Source organism: Mytilus californianus, unplaced genomic scaffold (assembly GCF_021869535.1).
Source record: "Mytilus californianus isolate M0D057914Y unplaced genomic scaffold, xbMytCali1.0.p SCAF_2, whole genome shotgun sequence".
NCBI classification, from domain to species: domain Eukaryota; kingdom Metazoa; phylum Mollusca; class Bivalvia; order Mytilida; family Mytilidae; genus Mytilus; species Mytilus californianus.
The window spans coordinates 133,512,517-133,532,679 of NW_026262668.1; the positions used below are offsets into that span (position 1 = coordinate 133,512,517).

Below are 20,163 nucleotides of genomic sequence, written 5' to 3' on the forward strand. Positions count from 1 at the left end.
TTTAAATGTCTGGGTACAGTACATAAATTTATAATGGTTCATTTACTTCAAAAGTGACCTTCCTGGTACTTATTTTAAACTTAATAAGTAGTTTCTCGGAACCTTACCAAATCATTTAGAGACATTTTTAGAGGAGACGATGGATCGTTTTCGGTCTATTTTCCTCTGTTTATTTGTCACTCAGACTTTAGGAAATTTTATAAAATTCCGAAGTGGTTATGAATACCTTTATCATTTTAATTCGGATTCCGTTATTAAAGAACTAGACAAGTTTCAGACAAATGCAAAGGTACGTATAATACTTACGTTTTTTTTTTTATCTTAAAACTTTAACTTATTTTCTACGTATAAAGTTTTATTTTTTTGATGAGTGGCGCTTGGTCGGTGTATTACTTATTTTACTTCAACCGTCTTTTCCTTCTCTCTCGTGCCAAGTTAATGTAATATATAGGGGGCATTCTTTAAGAATTAAGAAGTTATGTAAAATTTTCAAATGCCTTCATGACACTCAGAGAAAAAAGATGGGCGAATGTCCTGTTACCGTTGCCTAGCTTCATCACTGAAATATAAATATTATAAAAATAAGAAGATGTGGTATGATTTCCAATGAGCCAACTATCCACCAAAGTTCATATGAAGTGGATGTAACCAGTTATAAGCAACTGTATGGCCTTGAACTAGAAAAAAATACTATAAAAATGTGAAACAATTCAATTAAAAAAAAAAACTAACGGCATAATTCATAACAAAACAACTTACGATAAACAAATATGACAGACATAAACAAACGACAACCATGCTTTGAACTACAGGCTCCTGATTTTGGACAGGCACATAAAAAATGTGGCTGGGTTAAATATGTTTGTGATCGCTCACTCCTCTCCGTAACCTGGGACTGTGGTGTTTATAGCACAAGAAAAGAACACACTGTAAAAATCAGTTGCAATTTGCTTAACTCAAAAGATCGATTTTTTTTCTATGATTTTCCAGCCGAAAATTGGAGAAGACTGCATAAGTTTGATTAACTTGTGTCGCATCCCTTTTGCATATTAAAGCAAATAAAATATGTTTAAACTTAACTCAAAAGATCGATTTGTTTTCTTTTATTTTCCAGCCGAAAGTCGGTGATTCTCCACGGGTTATCCGGCTTCCTTCACCAATAAAAACTGACTGCCACAATATGGTCAATAGTGCTGAAGTGGCAATAAACACCAACAATCAATCATCAATTAATCTTTTCCTTTATTCCATTCTTTTATTTTTTTTTTAAATCAGACAGTGTTTACTTTGAAATAGTGGAAAGCCTAAACATAAAATCAAAGGTTACATCTGTTGAAGACCTATGTTCTCCTATATCTTACAGATCAGTTTTACAGCAATACAAGACGGACATGAATTTCAGGAAATTCTTCTGAAGATTTATGCATTCTCTTTCAAGCCAGGTGAACACAAGTCAACTCGTAAGTTCGCCGGGTATATATAGGATAAAGAGAAATTTGTTGCAGATTTTGCGTTAACCATAACGACAAAAAAATATCAAATTGGCTGTTTAACTTAAAAATGATTAGGGGACGATCATTTGATTTCTGAGGTCCAAGAGTATTTTGAAAATGAATATCATGGACAGATGAGAGCTAAAAATAAATAATCTTGAATAAGACAGATGGAAAATGAATATTCTGCAACTCAAAATGCAGGAAACAGAAGTAAAGATAAATTTTCGCGAAATAAATAAGCATGCATAGCCACCCGTTATGAAAATGTTTATATAGTCAATCCGCAAAAAAAAAATCCTCCCCCAGAAAATTAAATGGTCATCCCGTTACAAGACAGTGACATTTTAATTGATGGACCAATACATAAGAACTTATTTTATTACATGTATATATTTACTTTGAGAGTGACAGATATACACGATTTTACCAGATAAAGTTCAACATTAAGTGCATTTATTACGTTCTTGAAATAAGATTAAGCACACAAATATATTACAGCCCCAATGTCAAATTGTTCATTTAGTCTTGGGATAACTATTTGTGACTGATTTATCATTGATCCAGCGGGTAGAGAGGCGGAAGATACCAAAGGGATGGCCAAACTCATAGGAAATAGTTGTCTGTTGCATGTCTTCTTATGTCCGTAGTCAGGATATCAATATTTACTTTTATTATTCTAAAACATCTTTATTCTTCAACTGTATAATTAAAACTTATTCTGCATTCGGTATTATTGTTGTTTGGTTTTCACCCTTTATCATTTGGTGATTTGTATCAAAAGTTGTAGAGCCGAAGTGCCTATCCGAATTAAAGTTATGATAACTCTGTCTTTTTTTGTAATTCCTGCTCTTGTGGTATTTATCTTCATTTCTTAAAGCCTTTATTTTTCAATACATCCACTGCAATACCTTTCCGCCTTTGCAATGGTATACAATGCCAGGATTTTTCTTATTTTTGTCGGCTGAGACTACTATAACACATTATAGTAGTCTCAGTTGTCGGGTAATATTCAAAGGCGCATTTAAATTTTGTTGATTATTGAATTTATTCATGAGGTTTTTTTATTTCAAAGTTGAATACAAATGAATGTAAGACATTAAAGATGCACGACACTTTACAATATGTTATTATATATTTTGCACGAAAAGACTTGTTTCTAGGTTTTAAAAAGTTTTTTTTAAATATTTAGACACAATTCTTTGAATCATCTGTATTAACACTTAACCTTATTTTTACATAGCAAAACACGTGTTTGGGGGATTTAAGTTTTACTGTTGATTAAAAAATGTATCATAGTATTGCTTAAGTTGTACAATTAAGACATGTAATAAAAGAAACGAAAAAGTGCAAGTGCGTAGAAAATGACTGACCGATCATAAAATATACTTTTTATTCTATTTTCGCAGGTAATAACAATGATGACCTTGATTTTTCCAACTGGTAAGTCAGTCATTAACATGTACTGGTCAATATGACACGTATCTCACATAAACCATGATATACCCGAACCTTTCCCAGGGGGAAAAATGGTGACAACAATGGTAGTCCTTCTTATGGAAATGTGCAATGTTTGTCGCATATAGACTCTTTTGATTATAGATTCCGAAGAAAACAAATGTGGCGCGGTTCAACATATTACAATATATTTCAAATATTTGAACCGATAATTTAAAAACATACAAATAAAAGTGAATTATAAGAAAAAAAGTTAATAAGTATATGGTTACCAATGCAAACTAACTATTTTTACGTCTTTTTCCACTAATCAAGATGCAGCCTGACTTAAAATTGAGGACAATATTGAAGAAAAGCCACGAAAGCACACAACCTTAAAATGGCCATTGACTCATTTGATTCCCGTGCCCATGCCCGTCATAAATTGATGTCTTCTAAAATGTATGCCGAACTTAAAAAAAATAAACGGTTTCAATGTACTACAGCATATTTAAAGCATATAATATATTGGAAATTGTGTTTGTTAACTTAGTTTTTTATTCAACTAGGTTTTCTTTCGACATAACACCACATGGAGAAATATTGCGAGTGTACCATCCAGTTTATGAAAATATTGATGTACTTACGGCAAAGAAGGGTTTTGTTTCACTTTTAGCAGCTAAACTTCATTATGGCAAAGAGGTAAGAGGGGAAAAAAATAAACTGCATCCATATAGGATCATATAGTGATACTCCTACTATTTTGTAACGTTACCTTCATTTTTTCTGAATATTTTTTTGTGTTTAAACTTTTCTGGTAAATAATTTGTGATATTTGAGGGGCCTGATGGGGGTGGGGGTCTCATCACGATTCACGAGTTGATTTTTTTGTCAATCACGATTCACAGAAAATAAATTTCCATGATCACGGATCACGAAAATATAAAAAAAAAAAAATCTGTAAAAAAACGGATCACGATAGCGAAAATGCGCCGATCACGATGAACGAAAATAACCCATCAGGCCCCTCATATTTAGGACCTAATGTGTTATTGAAAGGATTTGTATCATTGGTTCTTGATAACAGTAGTTTTGTATGATGCACACGTGTTTCTCTTCCCACCACATGTCGACCCCAATGAAAGATCAGTTGCAGCCGACAGAAAAATTCAACAGAAAAAATAGGAATATTTCCTTAGGGAAACATTGTACAGACAGATAATTTTGAAAAGGTGGATCCCCAACGTATACTTTCATATTGATCTCTTCAGAAGATTCAACATGAACATAGGGTGCACGACTTTCGAATACAGTGGAATCCCCCGTGTCCGCGCGACCGGTGATATCGCGCATCACCTGATTTCGTTATATCCGTAATGTAACACAAATAGAATCGTTCTTGTATAGTCAATTTTCCAATTACCGATTTGATTCCGTTATTAAATACTTTTAAAACAAATTCCATTTGTCTATCTAGACTGGTTCTATACATAATACATCTTATTTGTCGGCCATTACTGGACATCATAAATGTTCCGGTAAAATTTTCACGTCACAATAGAAAATATCTGACGCTTCAATGGAAAAGTGATTGTTGTAAGAAGTCAATTGTTCAAGAGGCACAGATTTCCAAAAACAATGAAAAAATGATAAGGTCTTTACTGGAAAAAAAGGGCTTTTGCCCAAGCAAAGCATGATCAGTTGAAAGTGATATATCGGTGTTTTATCAACTTTATAGTGAAAAAATACTTTTGATATCACAAGTATTTAAATTAACAACAACATGAATGTAATTAAAAGATTTAAAAAGCTTAAAGGTTATGCACAGATACATTTGCTCTTATTGCTAGCTCTCCATTGTCAATTAAAATTTATGTCCCTCCTAGGGGAGACAACTAAAAAAGGGATCTCTAATTACAGGGTCAATTATGGAAATTGGCAAACAGACTATTGTTTTAGTCTTCTGAAGGAACAAAAAAAGATTAAAATTGATTAGTTTTCATGCAATCCCATGGTTAACCATATTTAGCCATTTTCCATAAAAAAAAATGACATCATCAGATAAAATTGTTTTTGAATTAAGTCAAATTTTTATCAAAATGAAATAAATTTTGCTCTGCATATCTTGTTTGGTTCAAACTTACCTATATGTCTTATTATAAATTTTTTCCTGTATTCAGAATAAGCTATTTTTAGAAGGCATGCACGAAATCACCAGACATTTGAAGAATTGTCAAAACAGGGGTTTCCCTAATTTTGGACACACATTACACAAAACCCTAAGTGTGAAACTATACACAAAGAAGATTTCATGAAATTAAAGTATGTCATGAATTCAATTTGTTCACACAATATTATCCAATTATTGTTTTTATGAGAATACCAACGTGAAGCCAAAAGACTCAGATGTGCCGATACACCGGACTGCACCGTATTTGTGCTCTTTCCCGTTTATTTTCTATGTCACAATGCTTATGTTATTTCGTCACCAGTCAGGGGAATTACTGTAATAAGTGATTTATTAATCACTTATTTAAGTAGCAAATTAGAAATTCTGTGATTTTGTAGTTTTACCAAAATTTTTAACATACAGGTTTAGATTATATCTAATTATTAGTAAAATTGAAAAAAATTAACCTTTTGCTTCTTTCAAGTAGCAAGGCTTTTGCCTTTGATGCAATCGTTCATCTTTGAATTCTATATTTGTTGAAAAAAATGCTATAATGAAGCTTTACATACTGATCTAATACTTTCTTAACAGATTTTCCCCAGCAGTGGGAGTATTTTTCCTGTAAAATTCAAGGTTTCATCTTACAGATTATGTAATAAAATTTTACTGTTCGTGACCAAAATTTCACTGTTCAAGGTGTTGAAATTAGTGGGGGTAATTAGATTAATAATACTTAAAGAAGTGATTTTTTGAAGAAACTAGAGGTATGATACTTAAACAAGTGATTTTCATGTCATTATCCAAGATTCAGTACAACATTTTGTACAAGGTCATCACCTGACATGACCAGTCATCCTATAAACACAGATGTTGATTCTGATAATTTTAGCAACATAATCAGTCCATGGATCATTAGTATTATATATTTAAAGCAACAACAAATTTAAATCACTAAGTCTAGTGATTTATTTGTACTACATGTACTTAAATAGGTGATTATCAAAGAAAGACAACTCTTACTTACATTTCTGGACCAAATGTTACTTGATTCAGTGATTTCTTAATCACTCATTTAAGTAATTCCCCTGACTGGTCACAGTAAGAACCTATTGTTCGATGACGTCGATTATGTCGATTGACCCTGGGACAACATGTATAACTCATTCATAAAATAACAACTGGAGAATTTGGTGTATATTACCTTGCAATGTCAGTTGTGTTATGAAAGACATTGGAAATCAGACAAGTTATTTCTGAGGGTGGCTTTTCTCATCACTTGGCGTCTGTCCTCCATCTGTTGTCCGTCATTGTTAACTTTTACAAAAATCTTCTATTCTGAAACTACATGGCCAAATTTAACTAAACTTGACGCCACAATCATCATTTAGGGATATCTTGTTTAAAATGTGTGTCCCATGACCCTGTCTTCCAACAAATATGGCCGACATGGCAAAAAATGGAACATAGGTGTAAAACTTGAAATTTTATCTAGAAAACCGCTACAAATAGAGAAAATCTGAGAGGGTCAGAAATGTGCGAAATGATAAGATCTACCCATTGTCTAATTACATGAAAACTGTCAGACGACTTATTATAGGAGGGATTTTCCTTCAATGATGAATTTTATCAAATTTTTCATTTTTTGCCTATTTTCTTAAAATAGTATTTAATAGAAAGAGTGAATTTAAAATGGCAAAAATTATCAGCAAGACAAGATTACCATTGGTAAAATCATCAGAAGACTCCTGATTGGAGTTATTGCCCTGTAATGAAGATTTTTATCAAGTTTTGGCATTTTTTCCTAATATCCGAAAAATTATAATAAATAGATAGAAACTTAAATAAGCAAAAATGATCAGAAAGACAAGATCTACAAATAAGATAAATTTTGCTGAAATAGTCAGAAGTAAAATAACAAAAATACCGAACTCAGAGAAAAATTCAAAACGGGAAGTCCCTAATCGAATGGCAAAATCAAAAGCTCAAACACATCAAAAAATTTATAGGAGTGATTACCCTTAAACAAAATATTTTGTTTCCCTTTTTTGTGTTTTGGCCAACAACTGAAGAAGAAGATAGAGAGACACTGTAAACAGAAAAATGATCAGCAATACAAGATCGACAAAAAAAAAGATTTTTGTCATGAAATCTATTCTAGTCTACAATGTACATAGACCTATATGAGAGACACAGGCTCTTTAGAGCATTTAGTTAGGGTTTGTCCACAGCAAAGCAAGGGATTAGCTATATCTATGAAAGTAGAAGTTTTAGAAAAGTTTGATGGGGCCAAATCTTCCATAGTTTCAATTATTTATATTCTAATAAACAAAAGACATCAATTTTTTTATCAAAAGGCTCAAGGTGAAGGCAAATATTTGCTGTTCTTGTAATTAAACACATTTTTAATATTGACATAAAAGATGAAGAAAACTGAATTAGTGACATGCTTAAGCGATTTATAATAACATACTTAGAAAAATTTGGATGCAGTTAAATAATTATGAAAATGTAATAATTTAAATGTAATAATTTAAATATATGTTTCTGTCGGAAAAGAAGGAATTGATGTTTGTTACACTGTCCAATGCAGAAGGTTGGATGTGTATTGCTTCCAACAAGTATTTTTTGTGTTTTCAAAACACAAATAAATATTTTAGACCTATATCAATTTCATTTGTATAATTACTTACTTGATATTACTGAAATTATTCAAGAAATAATACTTTTATTTAAGAGTTTACTTTTACATTGTTTGTTTATGTTTCTATGTTTTGACAACTTTCATTTTCGTGGATTTTCCAATAGAATGCTTTGATTCTGATGTTGCGATTAGAATTGATTGTTCAATGAGGTCATTTACACTGTTTCCTGGGGTAACTCATTCATAAAAAGCAAACGAGTTGGGAGTATGATTTGAACAGCCTAAACAAATCATGATGTTACCAATCTGGTGACAAACAATATATTTGTAGAATGTTATACTAGAATGTATTATAATCCGTGGCCTATCACAAAGAATAGAAATACTTAAGCTTTTAAAAGTATTAGAATCAGATTTATTTTTATACATTTTATTTTTAAGAATGAACAATCCAGCACTGAATGGAGTTACAAAACAGAAGAGTTTGGAAATGAAGGTAATGCTATACAATTATCTAAGTTGGTTGAAACTACACCAAATGGGAAGATCATTAAAATATTTTCCTTTTAGGGTAATGTAGAGTTAGATATTGAGTTAAACAAGATCAATACATGCACAGCAAAAAACAAAAAGAAAAGGAACAGAGCTTTTATTGCTGTTCTTCACCTCAAATTCACAGCGAGGCCTTCAGCATAGAGCAAAATCTCTCATCTCATTGCAAGTTAGACTGCTCCTAGGACGAGTTTGAGCAGACTTCTTTGGAAACTGACGATCTGCCACCATGCCATAACTGTGAATTGAAGAACAAACCCATGGAATAATATAAATAAAATAAATCTGGCAAACAGATCAAACATATCCTGTCATAATTAGCCTAACAATCACACTGAACTGTGCAATAACAATACATATATACAATAAATGTACATTTTCGAAAAATATAAAATTATTTGTACCTGGTTACGAATCCGGAAGAAAAAGCAAGGCTTGTTGAGCTCTTCTCCTAGTCCTGTATCGTAGCAAGTACAAAGACAGTTTATATTTTCCGACTATGTACATATATTGTTTTTATCCTGCAACTTACTTCCAGCACTTGAAGCTTTAGTTGTTTAAATCAAAATAGTTGTCTCTGATTTTTTAAAGAAATCTAGATAGTTTAAACATGGACCACGAAGAGGACCATGAAATGAACTGTTACGCAAAAAAGAAATATTCACATTAATACCGCTTAATTGCTAAACATGGAAGCAGGGTAACTAGAGACTTTATTTGTACACGTATATATAAAGCAAAAAATTTTTTGTGTACCTGTTATCTGTACTGATTGCAGAATAAAAACAATAAGACAACCAGGGGGCACACACAATATATGTTTGATAACTTGGCAGGAAATAACCCATGTGTAGGGCCATCCTTAAAAAATTGTTTGTTTCCCCACACCCCTACCCACATTTTTCAAAGTGGGTAGGTAGGTGTTTTGTTTTTTTTTTTTTTTTTTTTTGGGGGGGGGGGGGGGGGGGGGATGTCGCCTTTCAGCAGTTTTTGTCTCAGAGTTTTGTTTGTTATGTGAACCCTTTCAATTTTTTTTTAGATATTCATGACTTTTAGTACATGTAAAATGTAATACATGTATTTACATTACCTGCAGCATAAAATTTATTTTTTCAGACATTAAGTTTTAAAATGACACCTCTTATGACACTGTGTCTATTTGGCTTCACATAAAACTTAGAAATATCATTTAAATGTATAAACCATTTAAGATGGGGCTGAATTTTTAGTTAAACCAGATATATTTATAAATCTGTATTAAGTGTATGAAGTTTCAATACTATGTATGTTCATTGAAGAGGGGCAGTAGGACCTTTATCGGGAATGCTGAATTCAATGGCCATTTATTCCATGGGAATTTGGAATAAGCATGTAGCAGGAAGCGTTTCATTTCATGTAGATTTGGATGCAAGTCTATAGTATACAATTTTACAAGAAAATGGGATGATGTTTTTATTTTGAAAGGAAGGTACCCCCTCCTAACCCCCTTCATTGAGTGCACGTTCCAACATGAGGTTTATATAAACAAAAATTCAAAAACAGGTGAGGGACAGAATCGTACAGATAGAAATGATACCAGAATTTTATGTTCTGACAAAGAATTTGGCAGGTTCCCCTAATCCTAAAGGAACATATTATTTGCAGAAAAAAATATATGCCTCAATTTTTATTCAATGTGACAAATGTTTTTTTAAAGATTATATCATTATATCTGGAAGCTGATGTTTCATCTTTGTTTTGGTTGACTTCTGTACAGTATTCTGAGACATAAGGATTTGAAAGGCATTTGGTTGTTTTGTCCGAGATTACTTCGATGTCCAACGGCCAAAATGGATGCTATGCTTCGTTGCTTCTGGAGCTGACTGATTCCATTGGATCCATATAAATTGGGCCTCAATTTGTTAATTTTTCATTTATCTCTTTATTTATGTAAGTTTCATCTACCTGCTACCCTTTATTTTCCATACATTGTATTTGGACAGTTTTCACAGTGACCCATCGATTCCGGCCTTTTAACTTTCACTTTGAAAGAGTGTAACAAATTGAGGGACAATTTATATGGATCCAATGCCGTCAGTCAACTCCAGAAGCAACGAAGCAGCACATCCATTTTGGCCAGGCAAATGTCCACTTTTTGATATGGGACGAGCTCTGACGTCCCACGGCCCCATCTTGTCTGGCAAAACAGCCGTTGAACATCAGCAAGACACTGACATGCCGATTCTTTCGGCCATGTTGAAATATTTGATAGATACGGAACAAGTTCGTGTACAATCTCCAACTTTCCGTTTTGGTAAAAAAAAAAAAAAATGTAGAGAAACACAAAAATTTTTTTTGAGTCGGCGGATATTTTTTCAGTCGGTCGGGGTGTGGGGAAACAAACTTAATTTTAATTTTGGCCCAGGGCAAATGATTCGGGTATTCTTTGTAAGATGTAATTCCATCAGCTACATGTATAAGCCTTGAACAACCTACGTTCTCTTCTCTCTATCTTAATGATAGAAGTAAACCTTTTTTCCAGGGTAACTTCAGTAATAACTGAATGAAATTTCAAGCTTAATCTGTAAATCTTGTTTGTACTTTGAGTGACTGGCTTTTTCAGGGCATCATAATGCTACATATTCAGTTGTCAGGACACCTACTGGTATTGAATTTAAGAAGACAAGACAAAGTACTCCAATACCAAATGCAAAAGGAAGTCACATGAAGGTAAATTACCCCTCGTATTGTTGTATTCATATAACAGGAGGTACATAAAAGTACATTCACCTATATATATATTTATATGTAGCTATCAAGATAGGAGTAACAGGTTACTGTAGAAAAACTTCATGCCAACCTGTGTTACTCTATAATTAATCACATCTGATAAATCCTCCTGATGAGTTCAAGCTTGACATTTTGTTGAAGACTGTTGCCCTCTAGATGTTAATTTTGTTATTGGGTTGCTGTCTCATTGAAAGACAACCCACATCCCCATTTATTATGTTTACAATCAGTTTTGAAAAGTTATTTGTCGATATTTTTGTGATTGTTTTATAGAGAAATAAGAAAACATTGTTCTAATGGAATCTTGATTGCAGATACCAGTTTTACATAGAAAAGGTTACAAGGGTATATCATGTTTTGTTCTTTTTTTGTTGTTCTCTCCTTGTACTTGGGCTTGCCACCATGATGTATCTAAGAGTGTCGAAAAGTGGTATAAAACATCAATCAATCAATGATTTATTGGTTAATTTATTGGATCATTCATCAGTTGAGTATTTTAAGCACCTAACCGACATAATTTATTTTTTTTGTGATTAATTCACTAATTATTGATAGCTATGATGGATCATATTGATGAGGTATGATGGCCAAGGACTTAGATTTCAATTTGATTCTTGTGACTTGAAGATTTTATTTATATTGATGCTCTTATTATTTTATCAATTAAAAAGTCAATTGTATTGTTTTTAGACTTTGCATTTTGATCATGACCTAGGAACCATTCACAGAGTACTTGTTGAAGAGGATTTTTCATCACCTCAAATTTCACCAGAGTATGTATATTTAATATTATGGACACTTTTTAGATTACTTTATTGTTCTTTATGTTTTAATGAATATTTTAAACCAAACCAAAAATATCCTATATACAACAATTAGGAGATCTATATGGTATATTCGTCAATGAGCCAACTATCCATCTGCATAGTCCTAATGACATGTATGTAGGCAACTAAAGGTCACCATATGGCCGTTAACAATGAGCAAACCCATACCGTATATTCAGCCATAAAAGGCCCTGACATGACAAAATGTGAAGCAATTCACACATGAAAACTAACAGTTCATAACAAAACAGACCCACATATTTCTGTTCTTATGAACCTTAAAAAAATACCAAGGAAAGTGTAAAATAATTTCACCAGATTTGTTGTAATTATCCTAAAGTTATCTTGGAAGTTTTGATAAATCTATCCTCATCTGTTCAGTCGTTATCTTTTTTATTCAGACTTCTATTCAAATGTTGAGAAAAACCAAAGTTAGTGTTTCATAATCTTAAGTTTTTATGTAGTGCTTTTTGGATCGTTGGAACTTAAGTTAGTGTTTCTTTATCTTAAGTTTTTATGTAGTGCTTTTTGGATCGATGGAACTTAAGTTAGTGTTTCATAATCTTAAGTTTTTATGTAGTGCTTTTTGGATCGTTGGAACTTAAGTTAGTGTTTCTTAATCTTAAGTTTTTATGTAGTGCTTTTTGGATCGTTGAAACTTAAGTTAGTGTTTCTTAATCTTAAGTTTTTATGTAGTGCTTTTTGGATCGTTGTTTGTCTTTTCATTATTTAGCTTTTGACAGGGTAATGTCTATTTTTTATGACTTAAAGGTTTTGATTGCCCACTTTTTTCTTCAGTGACTTCATATTTCAAGCTTCATACTTATAACCAGATTTAATTTCCAAAAAAAGAATCAAGTGATGCAAGATTTTAGAATATTTTGTTCAGAAAACTGTAAGAATAAGTGATCTGAGGTCTATACTTCTGATATGCCAAATATATTTTCCAGCTTTGATCCATACCACAACATGAGAAAGTATAAGGCTGTTAATGACTTCAATTCCATGGGTAAGTCAACATCAGTTATCCTAAAGTTCCAATAAAAATAAAGAGTTCTCAATTTTATAAGCTGATTGATTGATTTGCTTAACATCCAATATTTCATGCATATTCTGGACAATTGTCTGATAGATTACAGAATATGGATCATTTACAATTTTCCAGTACAGCATAATGACATTATTTCTTTTCAATTTCTGGGTGTATTTATTTAAGAGAGAATCCAAATTTTACAACTTTGCAATGATTTATATTCAATTTTTTTGTACTTTACAATGTCACAAAAATAAATAGCTTGTGAAAAATATGTAAGTTTTCAGAAGTAAGGTAACACTCTTGTCTACTTTCATTGTTAGATTATCCAACAATGTCGGCTACAAATCATGGTGAATTGAAATTTCTTACAAGACAGACAGTGAAAGAAATTGAATTCAGACCATCAGAAAAAGTTGTGAATGCCAGTCTACATGCAACCACTGTAAATATTATTCATGTTATTTTGAACAATTAACATTTCTTCCATTGATTTTTTAACCTCAAAAGATGGGCTTTAAGAAAATATTGATATACTGGTTAGTCTAGACATGATGTTGTAGTTTAACAATGATGTCACTTAAAAAATGGCAAAAGGAACATTTCAAGATGTTAGAAAAATTATTTGTATACACCAGCTCAGAAATATTGTAAACTGCTAACTGCTTCATGTTAGCCTGCTTTACTGTGTAATAACATCTTTTATCCACTTCCTTTTGGTTCAATGCTTATATTTTCTTACACATAATGGCCATGTAAGAAATATCCGTTATATTTTTCTCAAGAATTACAAATCAGAACTTCCCTGAAATTTGATATCCAGTCTCATGTGAGCATGCTATTCTGTGTGATGCATTTTCAGATTTATCATTCATCTTCTAAGATTTCCTCTTACTATAAGCAATATGTTAACTTTATCTGGTTTATGGGAAGGTCGCAAGGTGTACTGGCAGAATCCGTCTGACCCTAAAGTCATCTTCATTGTTCATTGAACAACATAAAGTTTTTGTGGTTAGGTTGGTTTCTCAGATACTATTAGCAATAAGTCAACAATATTTGGTGTATGGAATGATTGTAAAGAGAACATGTCTCTAACTTTTAACTCATTTATATGGATTGTCGATAATGTTAAGGTCATGTGATACTTGTAGTATACCATATGCATTGAATTCAATAGACGTATTTACACTTGTATGCAAATTTGTCTTCCATTACGTAAAATCACACAAGTTCTCGTAAAATTTGACATCACAATTTATTTTGACGTCACAATTAAAAAGTGATTGTTGCTTGACATCAGAAGGTTACTCGGAACAGATCTAAGGTCATTCAGAGACAAAATTCAGCTAAATACCAAAAGTGAAAAAAATTTATCATGATCAGTAAAGCAGGTGAAGCATTTGACTTCTTGTATAATCTATGTCTATGTTTTACTAGTACAACAAGACAGCTCATTCTGATAAGACTATTAAGGAGTTAAAAGAAATCATCAAAGACAGTGTGGATTGTATAAGAGATGAACCAGAGCAAGGTTAGTTATATGGGATCGATCACTGTGGATTGTATAAGAGATGAACCAGAGCAAGGTTAGTTATATGGGATCGATCACTGTGGATTGTATAAGAGATGAACCAGAGCAAGGTTAGTTATATGGGATTGATCACTGTGGATTGTATAAGAGATGTACCAGAGCAAGGTTAGTTACATGGGATCGATCAATGTGGATTGTATAAGAGATGAACCAGAGCAAGGTTAGTCATATGGGATCACTGTGGATTGAATAAGAGATGAACCAGAGCAAGGTTAGTTATATGGGATCACTGTGGATTGTATAAGAGATGAACCAGAGCAAGGTTAGTTACATGGGATCACTGTGGATTGAATAAGAGATGAACCAGAGCAAGGTAAGTCATATGGGATCACTGTGGATTGAATAAGAGATGAACCAGAGCAAGGTTAGTTATATGGGATCACTGTGGATTGTATAAGAGATGAACCAGAGCAAGGTTAGTTATATGGGATCACTGTGGATTGTATAAGAGATGAACCAGAGCAAGGTTAGTTATATGGGATCACTGTGGATTGTATAAGAGATGAACCAGAGCAAGGTTAGTTATATGTGATCACTGTGGATTGTATAAGAGATGAACCAGAGCAAGGTTAGTTATATGGGATCAATGTGGATTGTATAAGAGATGAACCATGTGTTGTATAAGAGATGAACCAGAGCAAGGTTAGTTGTATAAGATTACTGATTTCCAGTTATTCAAGGATTTTTCATTTCTACTTAATGTCAATTAATGCAATAAGAAATGCCAGTTCAAATTTTGATAAACAATTCATTTATATTTTTTGTTTATTCATTTCTTTCTGTTTAAATCATATGTTTTATGAATTTTTATACAATTTATCTCATTGAGAGAAAAAAACACTCATTGAAACAAACAATGAAACAAAAAAAACTTGAATGCAACATATAGAAATAGAAATAAGTCATCCATCCTGATGAGAAATTGCTTAAGAACCTTAAATTTTTCATATGATCTTATGGCTTTGGTCCTGTATATAAAGTATACAAAAGTTACCAGGCATAATAGTTGACATGATAATTTATGACGAGCAATAACACTAGTGAGAACTAAATTAAATGCATTTTAATTTCAGGATCAAGAAAAGTTTTAACATGTTTTCACGAATTGGTGGAAGCTACAGGAAGTCTACCTAATGAAGAACTTGATAACATAGCTAAGGGATACTTTATTGTACTTAAACCTGTGTAAGTCAATCAAATATAGCTAAGGGATACTTACTGTACTCAAACCTGTGTAAGTCATTCAAACATAGCTAAGGGATACTTTATTGTTCTAAAACCTGTGTAAGTCATTCAAACTTATCTAGGGGATCCTCTATTGAACTAAAACCTGTGTAAGTCATTCATACATAACAACATAAAAATATTTACCATTTAATGTCAAACAGTTTGGTTGTACCTTAGTATTTTAAATTTTTAAAGCATCTTTTATGCTTAAAATATCTGTTTGTTTTTTATTTTATCTTCAATATTCTGAATTCTGTTTTCAGTCACTTCATGAATACAGGAATTATCATCAGAGCATACACTTTTAATTTTGATATAAAATAATCAAACATACACCTTCAGTGATCTGGAAGGATTTTTTCTCTATGGGCCCAGGGCCCCCCAAAAATAAATTCAATGGGCCATTTTTAGAATTAATGGGCCATGTTGTCAAATGAGTGGGCCATTCGTTTACAATAAAAAAAAAATTTAAAAAAAGTGTATATTTCACTGTACTTACAAGTATGATTCTAATTAATATCATGGATATTGTTCCTGTAATTTTGTAATTTCAATTTCAAGAATATACAATAACTTCTTCCAAACCGGGCAATATTTACGATAACCTTTATTTACAATGTTAAAACTTGTTCTGTTCCCTTGTTCATGTTCATGTTTTTTTTACATTAAATTTGGGTCTTCGTCGATACCATACTTATTCCAGACGTTCCGTATTAGAGGACGTTTCTGGTATTTCCTCTGCACTTGTATTATTATTACTTCATCACGATGACAAGAATAACAGTAGAGAGCAACGTTAATTGATAAGACTCAACAACAATTCGCTGAAGGCATGTTTACAAAATGTCAAAACGAGCCAAAGACCAAAAAAATTGACAAGGACAGTTAAGCCCCTTTTATGGAGACAAATACTATACTATTCATAAAAAGGCTTTTGGGTTTTTCAATTGAAATAATAGCAAGCTTACTTAAAAGATTATAATTAGAGAAGAATTCTCGCCTGTACTAGCCAATTTTCACAAATTTAAAGTTGTTTATAAAAAATTATATCATGAATGATGGTTAATTACGTTTTGTGGGTAATCAGTCATACCGCATGTTGCTATTATTACCATAGGAAAACACCCGAGACGTCCCAAAAATATATAGGTGCTCCTATCATTGGAGTAAACACTACACAGTTGTGTACTCACACATGGCGGCACGAAATACGATCGGAAATCCATTTGACGATATCTCAACGTTTCAAAAGGAAGTGAAAAATATCATGCGCCACGCGGGCGCTTACATTTGTCACTCTATGCGCCATTTCTGGTCGATAAGAGCAATTGGCGCAAGGCGCACGTCCTTCCCGATCACTGACCTTTAGTTCTAACATAGAGACGCACATACATAATATACAATCAACAAGTAATATGGAATGACAATGTTAACTAAAGCTTCAGTTGTATAACCGTTATCTAATAACCTAATTCCACAGGCTGAATATACAGATAACTCTAAATACAACCAAATCTGGGAAAAGGTTTGATTGCCTTCTCAATAAATGCTAAAATCAACTTTATTATGTACCAAAGAGTTAATACAGGAATAGTAAGATACTAGAAACTGATGTTTATTTACAATACTATGAAAGTATTATTCTTAATTCTTATAAGTTTTTGGTTATAGAGAAACTGTCTTCAGTTTTATATTGTTGGTGTACTTTTGTTTTAGCTCCAAAAAAAACAAGGAAAGTATAGAGATAATGATAGATGCATTTGCAGTTCTTTCAAACGACCATGTGCAGGGACTGCTGACAAACATGATCATCAGAAATCCTAAACCGCAGGAGAACTTCATAATGAGGCTTGTGTCACATGTATCAGGATATGACAGTTCTCCTGATGAGGTAATTATTAATAATGAGGCTTGTGTCACATGTATCAGGATATGATAGTGAGGTAATTATTTATAATGAGGCTTGTGTCACATGTATCAGGATATGACAATTCTCCAGTCCTGATGAGGTAATTATTAATAATGAGGCTTGTGTCACATGTATCAGGATATGACAGTGAGCTAATTATTTATAATGAGGCTTGTGTCACATGTATCAGGATATGACAATTCTCCAGTCCTGATGAGGTAATTATTAATAATGAGGCTTGTGTCACATGTATCAGGATATGACAGTTAGCTAATTATTTATAATGAGGCTTGTGTCACATGTATCAGGATATGACAGTTCTCCTGATGAGGTAATTATTAATAATGAGGCTTGTGTCCCATGTATCAGGATATGACAGTGAGGTAATTATTTATAATGAGGCTTGTGTCACATGTATCAGGATATGACAGTGAGATAATTGTTTATAATGAGGCTTGTGTCACATGTATCAGGATATGACAGTTCTCCTGATGAGGTAATTATTGATAATGAGGCTTGTGTCACGTGTATCAGGATATGACAGTTCTCCTGATGCGGTAATTATTAATAATGAGGTGTGTGTCACAGAGGCTTGTGTTGCATGTACATGTATCAGGATATGACAGTTATCCTGATGAGGTATTTATTTATAATGAGGCTTGTGTCATATGTATCAGGATATGACAGTTCTCCTGATGAGGTAATTATTGATAATGAGGCTTGTGTCACATGTATCGGGATATGACAATTCTCCTGATGAGGTAATTATTTATAATAAGGCTTGTATCACATGTATCGGGATATGACAATTCTCCTAAAGAGGTAGTTATTACTAATGAGGCTTGTATTGCTTTACTTTCCTCTACATCAAGTTTATTTTTACAATGAGACTTGTATCGCAGACTTTCCTCCATAGAAATTAAATTTTCATGAAAAAGTCATGTGAATTGTAGAACTATTTAGTATGAGGTAATGCATACTATCAGACTAGTATATCAAAACAACATATGATTATTTATTTCAGAGTATAATAAATGGTATGGTTGACCTGTGTTTCCACAAAGATAAGTTTCCTGAGTATCTGTACACTGGAGATCTCTATAACAGAGTACTGTTGGCACTAGGTTCTGTTGTGCACAAGCTGGCCAAATGTGGACAGATAGAAAGGGCAACAGATATAATAGACAAAGTTCATAGTATGATAGGACTGCATGGTAAAATTTTCTTTTTTTATAAAAGTATTAACAATTTTCCAAAGAGAAACTTGTTGTATATGTTTTGATTGTCAGCTGTTAAATCTACATCTGTCATCAATTTGTTAGCTTGCCTAGACGATTACTTGGTGTTCTTTTTCTGTCCATTTACTTTTCACATTTGATTTGTCTTTTGAAACTACAAAGCCAATGTTGACCAACCATGGCTGATATAATGTATGTAGGGTAAGTTGTCTGTCTGTTAACGTCTCAAAATTTTGTACGAGCGGAAGAGAGAAATAAGTTTGCAAGAAAAATTCCTGTAAGGTCATCTATCAAGCAGAAGTAAGTGTATTAAAGTATCTAGGTTGTTAAACATGGTTAAAATAAGATACTCCTTAATATGTTTCAGATCCATGGACTTACAAATCTAAACGTGCCATTCAAACTGATATAGAGAAGGAGAAGTATGACCACACCCATGTTGTTCTACTAGAGACATTAGGAAATGCTCAAATGGATATATCATATGATATAATAGTTTCACATATTAATTCTACTAATTCACCATGGATCAAAAGAGCTGGTGTGCATGCTCTGAGAAAATACCAGCATCAAACGGTAAGCTAGGATTTCATGTGTTTATAATCATTTAACTTTTCTTAAAAATATATGACATGTATGAGGTAATTTATTTCCATACAATGGTTGCATTTGTAAACTCTTGTTTTAGGTACTTTCCATGTGCTTCATACGCTTTAGTTTGCTCTTACTTTGGTGTTCTGAAAACATTTTTTTAGGCATTGCTTGTAACTTCAATGTTTTTATTTCTATTATTAAAAGCTATTCAACTAGACTTTTAACAAATGCTGAATTAGGAATAACTGATTTGGATTTTCAGTTTTGCTATCAATATAATTGAACTGGAATTTATTAGTTTACTTTAAGATTTAAAAATGTGTATCAACAATATGCATAAGGTCATAGTGAAATTTGTGAAGAAAATTATTTTAAGGATTCTAAAACAAATTAAGTTGGCAAATATGCTATTCTCCAGGTCAATGGTCACTGTCACAGTTTCTAAAAAATATACATAAACTTGTGCAGAAAATAGGTTTCAAGATACTAAATTAAAAGGTACATATTGTTGCAACCTTACTTGGATACATGGTCACATAGAATGAGAGGACTGAGATCCCTATAAGCTTTTCACCTTTATATAGGGGGGGGGGGGTTATATGAACTTGCTGACAAAGATTCTTTAATTAATAATGTAAGCCTATGTTAGTATTAATTATGAAGTCCACTTTAACAAATTATG

The 20,163-nt window shown here is 32.4% G+C and overlaps 1 protein-coding gene across 1 annotated transcript; it reads left to right on the forward strand.

The window, feature by feature from the left end:
* Window positions 1-68: 68 nt before the first annotated feature.
* LOC127727821 (uncharacterized) lies at window positions 69-18,931 on the forward strand. The gene is made up of 13 exons (XM_052234936.1): window positions 69-289; window positions 1,364-1,460; window positions 2,903-2,936; window positions 3,500-3,632; window positions 8,183-8,237; window positions 10,896-11,002; window positions 11,753-11,835; window positions 12,840-12,898; window positions 13,246-13,367; window positions 14,360-14,453; window positions 15,587-15,698; window positions 17,457-17,631; window positions 18,674-18,931. Exons 1-13 carry the CDS (start codon window positions 140-142, stop codon window positions 18,929-18,931), a joined length of 1,479 nt encoding a protein of 492 aa, XP_052090896.1. The 5' UTR covers window positions 69-139.
* Window positions 18,932-20,163: the final 1,232 nt, after the last annotated feature.